The following is a 16,424-nucleotide window of genomic DNA, read 5'->3' on the forward strand; positions in this document are numbered from 1 at the left end:
CACTTCTATCTCTCAAGAGCTAGAATATTAACTGGTTTCACTCTCGTAATCACTAAGACCGCCTTCTGTGAAACTATCCAGTAACTACCAGTTACCATCAGCGGTAATAATTGTTGGGCCCTAAATAATATATCTATAACTACAGAATTTCATCTTATCCACCCAGACTGACACAGCATACAATATAATTGCTTCGCACATGCCCTTGTACAGGATGCTTTGGGTCCTAAAATTGAGACCCCAATCCAGATTGACCACACAACGGATCCCAAGAAAGGCACTACAGGCCTTTTCTGCAACGTATTGAAGGTGCCTCTTGAATTGGAATTTCTCATCAAGATACACTCGCAGGTACTTCTGAACTCGAGTACTGTATTTGTTGGCCTGACATCGATACTCACTTACTGACTCTCCACCATACAGCCTTTAAGAAGCATCATCGTGGTCTTCTCTGGGCTGAAAGTAATCTTGTGTTGATGAGCCACAGCTTAAGAACCCTGCATGCACGAGTGGTCCTGAGCTCGAACTCCCTCTGTGAGCATCCTTTGACCACCAGGAGCCTGTCGTCTGCGTAGGTCACAGGACACCCTCTGGGCAACCTCAGCCGCAGAAGAGAGTCGAACTCCACCACCCAGAAGAGAGGACCTAGCACACTGCCTTGGGGACAACCCTTAGACAGTGTATTCCCTACTTCATGGTTGTTTTCATAGAGCAACACATCCTGATAACTGAAATAACTTTTCAACACCTGCAGTTCATTTTCAGTGCATTTTTACTTCTATAATTAGAAAATGGCTGAGGGCCACCACAGATTGTTGAACATGCTGGAAATGTCTAGGAAGATTCCCAAGACATATTCTGCTTCACTGGTCAACACCACAATTGTCACATGAAGTATAGCATCCTTGGTCCTTTTCTGGGTCCATATTGATTTATCATCAGTAACCCACGTGAGGCCAACTTCTCATTTATACAAAGATGCAACATCTTTTCAAAGATCTTGCCGATAACCGGCAGCAATGTCAGGGGCCGATGTAATGAACTAACAGTTGGATTCTTGTCGCCTGTCTTAAACAATAAAATTTTACAATCCCTTTCTTCCACCACACTGGGAAGAACCCTCCAAACAATAATTTATATATCAGTATCATTATCACTAGATTGTTGATATTATTTAATCTCACTGTTATCAAATAAATTTTCAATTTCTTTGTCGTTAAGACCAGAATTTGGTAGAACCATATTACAAAACTACGCACAAAATAAATTCAAAATATTAATAATGAATCTGTACTATTCAAAATATTTCATAGAATATTTAAAAAATTAAAAAAAAAAACAACCACTCCTCATACAGTAAACATGCATAAAATGATGAATTATCAAAATAAATATTAGAACGACGCTATTAACCTTGCGTATATTTGACAACATAACCTTGAATGACAAGTTAGATGTTGATATTGATAAAATGTAGTTGAACTCTGTATTTGATTTATCAATATTATCTTAATTTTTATTCTTTTAGCTTCATTTAAAGTATATATATATATATATATACTATCTGTTTTTGAAAATTATGACTACATATTAGTTAGAAAGTAGTACCAGCATATTGGTACCATACACATTTTTATAAGCATCATTACCTTAAAAGAGTTAATTATTAGTTTCAGTCCATTGAGCTTAACTAAATTTTTACAAAATTACAAAAATTAAAATAATACCCAAAATTATAGCAGGTGCCCAATTTTAACATGAGTGAAATAAAAATAAATCATTGAGTTCTAAAATATATTTATTTGTGTAAATCCAGATTTAAACAAAGATAGGAAAAGAGAAAAAAAACTGCTGTAGTAGAGTCTGTAATCTAGGTGTTTGGTAAAGAAATGAAGAATTGAAAAATTGAGTTGTATGGTTAGAAATCCAAAGAAAATATAAGTAGAATATGTGAATGTAGAATGATTATTGGAAAATAAAACAATGACAAAGATAATCAGGTCCAACTTTATCAAATTATACAGAGAACTAAAGAAACAGTACCATTAACCATCAGCAGTTAGCTAATTTATTCAAGAAATGGGGAAGAGATAAAATTAGTGATAATATTGTTTAAAATTGTATTTTAATTATGATTGTAGATGAGTACCAGTGGTAAAGGTGGTGAGGCTCTTAATCAGGTGATGGATGATGAAGCAGTGTGTTGCATTTGTATGGATGGAGAATGTGAGAACTCCAATGTTATTCTTTTCTGTGATATGTGTAACCTTGCTGTACATCAGGATTGCTATGGTGTTCCTTATATCCCTGAAGGGCAGTGGCTATGTAGGTATGATATATTTCAAAAGTTTTAGGACTGAAAGTTAATAACCAGTTTTTTCTATTAGCTTGTCAGGATTAATGGGGTTAACGTATTTATCTGCTGTAACAGCTGCCTATAGATATTAATGATTATTATTATTATGTTTTAAGTTTATATTTATTGTAATCGCTTCAATCAGGATGAAATGACTTTAATTTCTGCTATAACAACTATATAACTGATTCTGTTTCTGTAATTGTATAAAACAATAAAAACAAATTAAAAAAAAAAAAAAAATAGACTAAAACAAATAGCACTATTTAATTTAATTATTTTAATGATACAATTATAGAGAAAATCTGATGTGGATACTATATGACTTCCTTGTGTGCCTGTTAAATTACATGTACACATTTTTTTTAAATGAAAAGTACATAAAATTTTATTTCATTAAAGACTTAGGATATTTCTTCTTTTTTTTTGTTATTATTGAATTATCGTAAATTTTTTTTACAATCAGATTAATAATTATTAATAAATCAATATATTTAAATTAAAAAAAAAAAGGAGTTGAAGTCTGATTCAAACCGACGTGCCTTCCCCTTGTAAGATCTAAATATTTCATTAATTCAAATTCTATTTGGCTATAACTCTTGAACCAATGAAAATAAGTACCACTTATGATAAACTATTGAAAGCTCTCAATGAGGTCTTATTATTGCAGTTAAGAAAAAGTTCAAAATCCAAATTGTTTTGGATTTTGGGCTTTTTTGGACACTTGTGGGGCTTAGTTGAATGCAATCAAAAGAGGAGGTGGACAATTAGATGCTACAACAGACCTAAATCTAGAATTTCAACATCCTATAGCTAATAATTTTTGAGTTATGTGAGATACATACATACAGATGTCATGCCGAAACTACTCAAAATGGATTCAGGAATGGTCAAAATGGATATTTCTGTTGAAATCTGAAAAACCAAACTTTTTCTCAATCACACAAGGAAAAATGTATAAAAAACAGAATAAAAATACCTTGGTAATTTTACAAAAATACAACAGCAAGAAAATAACACAAAGATTAATAATAGGTTTTACCTAAAATACAATTACAGAAATTAAATAAAGACAAAATTAATGTACAAGATAAAAGTAAATGTAAAAAAGCATATAGACCAGGTAATGACATTTTAAAAATAATAGAAAAATGTAAAAGGAATATTCAAAATTAAGTGCAACAATTGTAATAATACGTACATTGATAAAACCAATAGCTCATTTAAAAAAATGATTTACAGAACATTACAGAGCTTACAAAAACAAAGAGGTATATCAAATGCTTTGTTAGAATGTAAACATAGTATTACTGATTGAAAAAATAATTTAGAGATTTTAGAAGTTAATAATAATGATAAAAAAATGAATATACTCTAGAAATATTACATTTAAAAGTATAAACAAAAATATAAAATGATAAACCACCACATCACTTTCAAAGATGATGATATAAGTAAAGACAGAATAAAAATGCAATCTGATGGTTAGAAATAATGACAATAAAACAGAGAATAATATGACATTTTAAATATTACATCATTCCAGTACTGGGGCAGCAGAATTTGCATATTCGTCTGTAACATTTAAAATTTTTTTTTTTAAAGAAATCAGTTTCAACAAATAAACAAAATTATAAATACGTTTTTTTAATGTAATTATAGAATTTATTAACAATTGAAGATGTGGAATCCTGTGAAAATTCAATCTTGGAATTAATATGGTAAGTTTAACTTACTTGTTTACTATATGTTGGTGGTTTATATTTCATTTAATATATACATATATATATTTTTTTAATTTGAAATTCAGGTAATTCATTATCAACTTATTAAACGATGTTAATAGAATTTAATATTATGCAAAATGTAAACCACCAAAACACAATAATTAGCTAGTTATACTAAACTTTATTAATTCCAGTAATCGATTTTCGCAGGATCCTACCTCTACAGTTGGTACTAAATTCTATAATTACAATAAAACATCTTTATAATTTGTCAAACTTGCTTTCTTTTTAAAGATTTTGAAAATTATTATGTATGTATGCATCTGGTTGTATTTTTTTGTAACCCTTTTTTTTGTATTTTTAGAATTAAGTTTGGTTTTAACTTTTTATTCATTATATAATCAGTACTAAGTACTAGGGAAGCACATGTGCTTTGGATATAACAAGGAGTAGTGTTAAAAAAGTATTTCTTAACTTTATCTTTATGTTAATTAGTCAACATTAATTTTACTTTTGTCAACCAAGAGTCATTTTACAGTAAAATCAATATTTCTGTGTAGAAAATTTATTGATAACTTTTACTTCTGAGTTGTAAAAGATTTTTAAACTTTTTTCTGAAATTACATCTGATGATTGAATCTGCATCCCATAAATATTGTTTGTACCATTCATCCTATTGAATTAATTGTTATAATTTTCTGATCTCTCTCCTGAAATAACTAAAAATAATTCATATAAACAGACAAAAACTTATCAGTGTATGAAAAAGCTGTTTATAATAAAATATTTGTTAAAATAAAAGATGCTAAAACAGTTGCCTTGTTAAAATCTGTACTTTAAACCTTAAATAAAAGAATATTTATTCAGGTTTCATTTTCATTCATACATGGTTACGTGTTTAGACGATCTGATAATAACATTTTTCCTCATGTTTAATTCAAATATATTTTTGACATATATTATTCTTGAATTTTTTTAATGCATTTCAGGCGATGTCTTCAGTCTCCATCTAGAGCTGTTGACTGTGTTCTGTGTCCTAACATTGGAGGTGCTTTTAAACAAACTGATCGTGGTCACTGGGCTCACGTTGTGTGTGCACTATGGATACCAGAAGTTAGATTTGCCAATACAGTAAGTAGCAATTATAGGTTGTATACAGAGAACTATTGATCTTGCCTGTAATAGTTCTAGTAAGATTTGCCCATGTGGTAAGCTTTAATTATACATTTTCATATTAGCAGCTAAAATTGGGCAAATAAGTGTGTACAACAAAGAATTAACTTCTTATTGAGATTAAACTATTTTGTAGTGTTTTTAGAGCAAGTTAAAAAGAAAAAAAAACAGATTTCTGTAGTGTAAAAATTATAAATCTCGTAGAACAGATTATTAAAAATCATATATAACTTTAAAATATTTAAAACAGTTAAAATGAATCATAAAATCAGTTATAGTTTTTGTTAAAAAGATGTAAACAGTATTTAAATATTTAAGTTCAACTTAAAAATAATAAAAAATAGACTATAATCATTACTTTTGCTTTTCTTTCAAAAAAAAAAAATTAAAGGTAATTTTCAATTTGAATCACTTCTGTACAGATTGATATTTTGATAGCAAAACAGAATGATTTAGGAAAGTGAATCCTAAAAAAATATCAGTAATAACCAACATAAAAAAAATTATGTTATAAATAAATATTATTTATATTTATATATTTGTGAAGGAAATGATTTATTGATATGGATATTGCTGATAACTACAAGAACTGATGTTGAACTACAGGTATGCGCCCCCCCCCCTCTTTTTAGGATAAATTATTTTGTAACATGTCAAAAATCCAAGCCTAACCAGGATCTGAACCCAGAACCTGTTCATCCAACAAACTTTTTAGTAAATTTCAAACTACCTCAAATACAGGAAATAAGGTTTAATCAGTCATCTCCAGGTTGGTATTATAAAATGATAATATAAAAATGGTATAATAAATGAATTAGATGTTAGTAATGGCTATAGACTCGTACATGCAGTTGTTCAACATTTTATTCAGTATAATTCAGGATTAAAATATAATTTCTAAAATGTATACATTTTGAAATTAAATCTAAAAAATAGGAAAATAACTGTTAATCCTTAAAATAATCTTTTTTTACTGTATATTTGTAATGAAATGGTCATCACTAAAATTTGGATATGACTGTATATCTGTAGATTATATTTACAATAAAGTAAGTTCAATTCTATCTACTCTAAAATTAAAGTCTAGATATGGCTGTAATAAATTTATAAGAGCAGTGTATTAATGAGTGATAAAAATCCAATGTATTATGATGCATACTAGAAATAAGGAATAAAAACTTGATGAAAAGTCTTTTAAGGATCCATAATTAATGATAGTTTCTTTAATATATGAAGAACAATTTATTGTAGGCTGAGAAATCTAATTAGAATGTAGACACTCAAATAAGAAAATTTCAACAATATATTGAAAAATTAGTTAGTGGAAGTTAATAGAATAAAATTATTTGAAGAATTTGTTACTTATATTTTTTGTACTGGAAAACAACATATTATATTTGATTAAAAAAATTTATATTTGGAAAGGTTTAAACTGAATCTCATTAAAAAAATTTCATAAAACAGCATTATTAGATAAGATTTAAACTCTTACAATAGCGATTGGTTACACTTGGAATTGAAGTTGGCTGAGGAAGGAAAGATGTTTCTTGGAATTTAGAAAGCCATAATTTTTTATTTATGGAAATGTTTCTTGGAATTTAGAAAGCCATAATTTTTTATTTATGGAAACTGCTTACTCCTTAGAAGAATTACTTTACCTCCTCATTATGTGTTTTTAGAATAAGTTTTAACTTTTTATTCATTATATAATTAGTACTAAATACCAGAGAAGCACTTACGCTTTGGTTATACCAAGGGGTGGTGTTAAAAAAGTGTGTCTTGTATTTTTTTGTTTTTTTTGTTTATTAGTCAACATCTAATTTTACTTATGTCATCCAAGAGTTCATTTTACAGTAAAACTACTGATGATTGAATCTGCATCCCATAAATATTGTTGGTACCATTCATCCTATTGAATTAGATTGTCATAATTTTCTGATTTGTTCCATTGAATCAGGAGGTCTCTGCCCACCAATAATGTAGCCAGTTTATATTTCCTATTCCAATGTTACACACACATACACATGCATGTAATTTTGAGTTATCCCATTATTTGGTGTTTACATAGTTTTGATGTCATTCAGTTTGCATTGAATAAGTTTTGTTTTTTGTTCTTAAAGTGAATCCTTTTCTCCAAAATGTTTAGAAAATTATTTGTTTTGCCACTGACTGTTTCACAGTAAGAATTCTGAATAAAATCCAGTATTTTCATAAAAATGTTTCTTCTTCTTGGTATCATTATTACATCACAAGAAGTGTACTGTTTCCTTCTAAATATTGGTACTAACTAGCTTTTTATTAGCAATTCAATTTTTTTAAGATAAATAGAACTGCAAGAAATAAGATAGTTATATCTGATAGTTTGAAATTATTTTAACACACTTAAAGATTTAATGTTTATTCCCCTCATAGAATATTGGAGAATAGTTTACTAATTTAACTCTTGTGTAAAAGTTAATCCATTTTAAGTGTTAATATGACCCTCCATCAGAGGATTGATTAAAACTTAAGTCTGTTTTTTTATTCCCACCATATCCAGTAGAAATTTACAAATATATAGTGTGTTTTTGACTAGTAATGTTATCTTCCTTTCTTTTTTTTATATAAAGATCTAGCTATCAGATTTTAATTTTTATAAAACTATCTTTGCAACGTCATTTTGCTTTTAACCCAATGAATTCAATTTTATTGCTTCAAATACCTTGTAGAATTTTTTTATGAACATAATTGCTTTAGAAACTATTTCTCTATGAATTGTTGCTTGATACTGAAAAAGATGTCTGTGTCTGTTTTTACTTGTTATTTTTCCAAGCATACTTTTTTGTTATTGAACCCTTAATGGATATTGAATACCATTATTAACCCTTTCACTCCGTCTGCTTATTGTGTTGAATTATCCAAGTTTCATCACGAATAACAATTCTGCTCAAAAATATTAGATCATCAACAAAAATTAAAATTTATGCATCAATCAACCCTCTTTTGTTATTGCTTAAAACTTAAGGATTTGAAACAAATTTTTCTTTTAACCCAAATCTTCTGTTAAAATTACTGCTAGCTATAGACCCAGTTACTCTGCGCTACAGAATAGCTACACAGAACAACCTTATTGAGCCTGATCATTCATCATAAAGAGTTTCTTACTTTCTGATAGTCTCTGATGTCAAGATAGAGATTGACCACCAAATCAAGAATCTTCTGACCTTTCACAACTATTTGAAAAATTCACTCAATTACACTTATTTAATTCACTCAACTGAGACATACCATTCATCACTATAAAACTTAAATTTAATATCATTATAAAACTATAAAAATCATATTTCTGGGGTACTGTTATCTAATTAAATATAAAATTTTATTTTTGCTCTTTTCTTTTGATTTTTTGATGTATATCACTACTACTTTTACTTTAAATCATGAACTGCATAAATTTCAATTGTATTCTTTGGGAAGAACTCGCTAGAGACTAAAAACTTGTCATGTTGATATTAAACACAAAGTGCAGTTGCATTATTTGGTCAGTTTCCATCTTTATATTATTTTTTGTAGTTTGAATTATGCAACGAAAAAGTGGCATGTTTTTTAAATATGTACCCACAAGAGAAATGAAGATTATAAGTTGACTTATTAACAGATGTATCACAGATATGGATTTACTTTATTACATTTCAAATGATGTGATTAATCTTGAAAAAGTGAAAACTTTCAAAGATGATCACAGTATAGTATATTTTAATATTGTAGTAAGTTAATAAGGTACAATGACTATTACCAAATTAAATATGCTGACTAGCTATCAGTTTTCATCACAGATGCAGATAGTTATCTGCATTACAGCAGAGAGTAACATTACCAGATAGTTTCTGGTAACTTCTGGTGAATCGCATGTGATTTGTGAACTGCAGTCCATTTTATGATACCCTAAGATTTTTCTTAATAATTTTTTTAGATACTGTAAACAACATTTATTTCTAAAGTATTGGAATTTATGATTGGTCCTGGTTGTTACTGATAAGCTCTTGTATTTTTTCTTTTGCTAAACAATTTATATTTTTTCTTATTCATCAGCTAAAACTGATCCATATTAGGTTTATTTAATTCCATGTATGGTGTAGAGAATAAAATAAATTAGTATTTGGGGAATGCTTAGCTTTGGTGTACATGTAGAGTTATTAGATTTTGTCAAGAATGTAACTATTTAAATTAACATTTTGATTGTTTTGAATTGTTTTAAAATTTATAATATACCTTTTTATTTGTATAGGTTTTCTTGGAGCCAATTGATAGCATTGAAACCATCCCACCAGCTAGATGGAAGTTGACATGTTACATATGTAAACAGCGGGGTGTTGGAGCTTGCATCCAGTGCCATAAAACTAATTGTTATTCTGCATTCCATGTCACTTGTGCTCAGCAAGCTGGCCTTTACATGAAAATGGATACTGTTGTTCGTGATTCACATACTTGTAAGTTATATATTTTTTTATTATTTTATATTACTGTAATATCCAGTATTAAAATTTGTTCCTTATCAGATAACAGTAATACTTGATTAAGATTATTGTCCTTATGATTTACTGTCTTTTCCACATCCTGTAGCATCAATATATTATCAGAAAATTTATTGTGTGCTGTCCTTCTCCTTTCTTATTTCTCATCTTTTGTAGATATAAATTAATACACAGTGTATTTTATGTGATTGGTGATAAGTAATATACAAGACGGCAATTTTAAATTAAAGGTAGCACCAAATTTACTTTTAGATATTACTTATCTTCGCAGTCCTTTCAATTGCTAACTCCCTACATTGCGACTAGTAGTGCTTTCTTATTTTACATGCCCTACAATAATTATTTTTCTTTTTATTGATGTAACGTTTTTGTAATATAGCACAGTCTCCACTACATACTTTTTATAATAAAATATATTCTTAAAGAACTCATCTGTTCTTCTAATTTGAACACTTTTATAATGTCCACTCTGTATCACTCCATTTCTTCTGAATGTTGTATCACTCAACCTTAGTATAGTCAATCTGTTCCTCATTTCTGTTTCCACATTCATTAATTTTCCTAGAACTGCAAGAGAGATATTCAGGTTTGAATACTCACCTTCTCTTTTTCCTTTTTTTCTTCTATCGTCTCCCAATTTTTGTGTCCTTTTCATCTTGGGTAATTCACCTCTGCTATATTTCTCTCAAAGAGAATCAAATGAAGGTTGTACTTCCAGATTTAGAAAAGAAAGATATGTCTCTTATTTCTGTAAGAAAGGCTACTGTATTTCAATGAACATTTTTTTATGAAAAACATAACATAAGTAAATTATACAATATTATATATAATTTATTATCTTTATTTATTTCTTATGATTATTACTAAATTAATTTCTGGGTGTTATGCTCTTGAAATTATACACCAAATTGTGTAATCCACTTGGAATGCTATTCTAAGTCGCTTAAAGTTTATAGGTTATGTATAAGGTGTGTGAGAGAAGTAATGAGATTGGTAACACTGTGAGCGATCTGGCAACACTGTGTCTACCGGTCTGTGCTAGATCGGTTTGTTCATCCCTTCCACATGCTCAGTATGAGTTTCAACTCTGTTCAGCTAACACATTATTTTTGACAGCGCCATCAGTGAAGTTGTGTTACAAAAATGGAGCATTGGAATTTAGAGCAACGTTGTGCAATCAAGTTTAATGTTAAATTTAGGGAATCCACAAATGTGACCTTTGAAAAGTTGAAACAGGCCTTTGGGAACGTTGCTTATCAAGAGCATAAGTTTTCTGCTGGCACAAATCATTTTTGGAAGGCCGAGAACACATTGAAGATCAACCTCGTTCAGGGAGACCTTCAACCTCACAATCTGATGAAAACATTGAGCGTGTGAGGGTTCTTGTGAGATGAGACCGACGTTTAACAATAACGATGATAATTGAACAGTTAAATTTAAACACTTTCACCGTACATCAAATTTTGATACACAGTTTGGACATGCGAAAGGTTTGTGCAAAATTGGTGCCGAAAAACCTCACAACAGAACAGAAGGACAATCGAAGAAACGTGTGTGTTGTCTTCTTGAGAGGATTGACAATGACCGAGAATTCTTCAATCGTGTGATCACAGGTGATGAATCCTGGATATTTGAGTACGATCCTGAAACAAAGTGGCAAAGTGAAGAGTGGCACACTCCGTCATCTCCTTGACTGAAAAAATGCCGAATTAGCAAATCAAAGATCAAAACCATGCTGATTTGCTTTTTTGACAGTAGGAATATCGTGCATAAAGAATTTGTTCCTCCAGGACAAACTGTAAACAGTTTTACAAAGGAAAGGCTCAGGAAAAGAGTGATTCGCATGAGACCAGACATTGCAGACAAGTGGATGCTTCATCATGACAATGCCCCATGTCACGGCCATTTCCAGCAGGGAATTTTTGACCTCAAAACGCATTCCTATGGTTCCTCAACCCCCCCCCCTATTCACCTGATTTGAGTCCTTGTGACTTTTCCTTTTCCTGAAATTGAAACATGTCTTAAAAGGACGTCATTTTGGAACTCTGGAGAACATTCAAAAGACTGTGACCGACTAGTTAAAAGCCCTACCAGTTGAAGCCTTCCAGCGCTGCTACCAGGAGTGGGAACAACAACTCCGCCAGTGTATAGCTGTCCAAGGGAACAATTTTGAAGCGGAAATATTGTTTGTTTCCCCTTCATTCAAGGGGAAATGTTGTTTTGAAAAAAATAAAAACTTTGGTAAGTAAAAAGTCAGTCTCATTACTTTTCTCACACATCTTATAATTAACACATTATTTTGTATAATAAATAATTATCTCGCACCTTAATGAGATAAATTTATGCTTTTTTCTTTGATGAATTCTCAGTGGGATCTTGTGAATATTTTATTTATTTACAAAAGAATAAGCCATACTTTTTGTTAAAGACTACCTGCAAATGGTAACAGAAATGTCAGTATATAATTTGGTTGTTCTATATCGTGCTAAATATAATAATAACTTGCCTCGGTGTGTCAGTCCCACTTCTCATCTAAAGCAATTGCAGGTATATGTAGAAAAAATTACATGATGCCATGATGGCTCAAAATGATTTCATTAAGGCAAGAAACCTTGACAAGTTTATTGAGTATCGTGAAATTCATTATTCTTTGAAATAACATTTTTGTTTAATGGAAATAAAATTACTCAAAATAACTTAAATGTACATATATGTTAGGTGCTGTAATAAAAAAGGTTTTTTTATTTAATCTTATACGGATGACTTTTTTAAATATGTGTATATTCATTTTTATGTGAAATAATTTATTATGACCTAAAAAATACTTTCGTGTGGCGCATTTAATTCTAAGTGTGTAAAATTACATACCAGTTTATTATGTGGTTACTGTAATTACCACATATGTATTCTTCTACTGCTAGAAGTTCCTTTTTTAATAATTAAACAATTATAAGTGGTTTTTTAACATGTTGTCCAATATGTTGAAGCTAATAATTATTAGCAACATAAAAATACCATACTAACTACCAAAACTACCATAAACATACTATAAACAGTAATGTTTGTGTATCAGTTTTTTAATATTTATATCTCAGGCAAAAACATTACCTTTATCAAGTTAAAACTAATAGTTATCATGGTCAGCGATATTAAAATTGGTTATAACTGAGCCAGATATCAAAACACTTGTGCCAATTTAAACAATTATTCTCTTGATTGTTTAAGCAAACTCAACAAGGTTTTTTTCAATCTGTTTGTATTCTTAGAATTTCTGAGAGAAACATGCAGTTACAACCACACATAAATCAAGATCCATTTGAATGAATATCCATCCACCTGTCCCTCATGAGTGAGTCCCTACCAGCAGTGAATGCATCATTAAGAAAGGTGAAGAGGGAACTGGTATTCTATTGCTTCCTTTGCTTAACCAAATATACTGTTACACATCAACATAGCAAACCAATTAAAATGTAGGTTTGTTCTAAATCACATTCTATTTATTCATTGTAGAACTATGTTTGAATGGTGATTATAATTATTTCAAGGAAAGCAGCTCCAGTATTATATAAGTGCCTCTTGTAATTCACGAGTAATATATGAATCACAACCATAAGAAAGACTGCGAAAAATAATATGACAAAAAAAAATGTAACCCTTCTGTTAAGAATAATGAATTGTATGATATGTCTCTCAGTTTGGTAGTAGAGAATATAACATAATTATCATTTAAATTTAAAAAATATCTCGCTCTAATCCTTAAAACAGACTTTCACCTTGAAATACAAACTGATTTTTAATCTTCAGTTTATTGTGAATGATTGTGCACAGCAAATTATTACATAGTTAGTATGATATGGTGTCCATTACAAATATGAACAGTTGGTTGTTTTTGGAATTTTGATAATAGTGATAATTGTTTTTGGCAGTCGGGGGAGAACCAGGACCAGTAATGGTACAGAAAACAGCGTATTGTGATACTCATACTCCAGCTGATAGTGAAATGAAGTCACGAGCACCACAATCTCAAAACAAAAACACAGCTAGTGAAGACAAAGCAAATATGCGTCGTTTGCTGGCAAAGAAACGTTCCTCCGTACCAGTCATCTCTATTCCCACTATACCTCCTGATCGGTAAGTTAGTATTGTTCTTCTATCAATTAGAAAACATATTTAGCTTGTAGGCTGAGATTAGATATGTCTTTCAGGCTTTCTCAGTTTCTCCTACCCTTTGGTCTATACAAAAAAATATTAATTAAATTTTATGATTTTCTTTCAACATGTTGCAGTTGTTCACTTCTGATGAATATTTCACTTCAGTTTGTATCAACTTGACTGATTACTTTCATTTTTTATTTCTGCAAATTCCACTTTTCTGAAAAATGATTTATGTACCTAAATGATTTTTTAAAGCTGAATAACAGTAGTATGATGCTGTAATTTATGAATTGTATGGAAGTTAAAGTGGAAGAGCTGATAAAATTAACTATAGATTAAAACAATTGTTGCTAGATTTTTCTTAAAATTTTTATAATCTATTGTATTTCTTTAAAAGCTCTTGAAAGGGAGTCAAAAATTTAATTCATGTCGTTAAGTATAGCAGTTGAAGACAGTCACTTTGCCATAAAATGTTCAGAAAGTATAAAAAGATGTTGAGAAAAGAAGCTGTAAAACCAAAACTTTCTTTTGTTCATTTTAACAGGCAATATTATAATTTTATTGATATGCTTTTCTTTTCATAGGTTATGTTAGTATCTTTTCTTTTTGATCACAGGTTTTTCTATGATGTTTTACATTTTAACGATTTTTTTCTACAAATTACTTAAATATATAGTTTTATGTATATATATATATATATATAGTAGTTCACTCATACATAGTAGAGTTCTCCTTGTATTTTCTTAACCTATTGTATTCATGTAAATAATGGGAAAAGTTTATAAACATACGTCTTAAAATGCTCCTTTTATGAGTTACAGCTAATGAAACATTTCGCTTGGATTTCAGCTACCCCTGTGAAATGTGGTCATACTGAAATTTTTAGGACATTAATTATAGGGTGAATAAGTGATATCTTATGGTTTTTTGCCTGAAAAATTGAATAAAATAGGTCTCAGAGTCATGTCTGCAGTAGTTTTTGAGAAATCATGGGTGAAAACCAATAAATGGAGGTAAAAACCCCTGTTTTTTTGTTTGACGTACAGTAACTTTGTTAAATGCGTAATAAATACATAAAACTTTTAAATAAGACTTGCAGAGAATTTAATTCTAAACTAAATGGCGCAAGATAAGTTAAGAATAAAAAAAGTAGTAGAAAAATTTGTATTTTATTTAGAAACATTTACTACATTTGTCAGAAAAGTACTTATTTAATGTGAACCAAAACCAGATTCTTTTTTGATAAAAAATTTTTAAAACAAAATTTGCCGTTAAAAAATTAAAAAACTGGAAATTACACAACAATCGTAAAATAAAAATTACATAGATAATTTTTTTTATTAATGACAAATACAATAAATTATTTGAAAAATATTATTTAAAAGTTGGCAATACAATAACAACAGCTGATCAACAATGTGCAGTACTGTATTAGTGTATAAATCATTTTGTAAGCTACAATAAGTATATCAGTTACTGTGAACTATGCTGTCATTGGTGAAGGTTTTCTGTGAATTTTAGTTTAAATATGATCGGTTTGCCATTGAAGTAATGCCATACTTATTTACAACAGAGGCATATGCTGATATGGTATTCATTTTGGATGTGTATAATTGTAAAATTCTACAGCTACTGTAGTAGAATATGAAATAAGTTTTCCAAATCGCATAATTCCAGATGGCAAAACAATTAGCATGAGTTTTCACAATCTTTGGGAAACAGTTACACTACCTAGTATTTATATCAGCTACAAACAAGTTGTCCAACGTCGCAGTTTTTGATAAAATTATTATTATGCAGTCCAGGCATCAGTACATGATGTCTTTCTAAGCAGATGGAAGTTTTGTTAAGGGTTGGATTCTTTATTTACTTTCCAAGAGACCCATTATTTGTTCAACTGCAGATTTAGCTAGTGTTATGCTACTCTATAGATGGATTTATATCCATCAAATAGTTTCCTTTTAGACCAGAAATTCAGCTCTTCTGTTATCTTATACTCTGACCATTATCTTGAACTCCTCATGTGTAAGGGAAGATTGGTGTAAGCAGACAGTCATAGGCACTTTAACATACTACCTAGCTTTATAATATGTCAATCTTGAATGAGTTATACAGCTGCACCTTTACCAGTATCGAGACCATCTGAATAAAATATTTTATTATTTCTTTATCTTTAAATCAGTGCCTTCACTATCCTCATCTATGATCTTGAAGGGTTAAGATAATGACATCTTCCACATTTCAAATCTTGTCATTATCTTTCATGATAAAACAAATCAGTTTTGTTTTAATTTCTAACTGCCAGAGTATGTTTTTTTTTTTATTCTGATAATATTTACTCTGCAAAAGTAGTATTGGAACACTTAAAAAAGTAACGTGCAAAACTTACAACACTAAACTTCATAGATAATAACAAAAACTGCCACATTTATATAATCTTGCATTATGCAAACATAGATCTAATGATGAAATTTATTTAGACATTGATTCTGTGAAATG

At 29.6% G+C, this 16,424-nt stretch overlaps 1 protein-coding gene across 3 annotated transcripts in view; it reads left to right on the forward strand.

Annotated features, from left to right (window-relative positions):
• The window catches only part of Br140 (bromodomain-containing protein 140), a 139,672-nt gene that overhangs the window by 30,631 nt on the left and 92,617 nt on the right, over positions 1-16,424 (forward strand). For all 3 annotated transcript variants that reach the window (XM_075376577.1, XM_075376594.1, XM_075376586.1), the window contains exons 6-9: positions 2,142-2,329; positions 5,073-5,214; positions 9,524-9,725; positions 13,697-13,901. In XM_075376577.1, coding sequence (XP_075232692.1) covers positions 2,142-2,329; positions 5,073-5,214; positions 9,524-9,725; positions 13,697-13,901 — 737 coding nt within the window. The remainder of the gene's footprint in view (positions 1-2,141; positions 2,330-5,072; positions 5,215-9,523; positions 9,726-13,696; positions 13,902-16,424) is intronic.

Source organism: Lycorma delicatula, chromosome 1 (genome assembly GCF_047948215.1).
Source record: "Lycorma delicatula isolate Av1 chromosome 1, ASM4794821v1, whole genome shotgun sequence".
Classification (NCBI taxonomy): domain Eukaryota; kingdom Metazoa; phylum Arthropoda; class Insecta; order Hemiptera; family Fulgoridae; genus Lycorma; species Lycorma delicatula.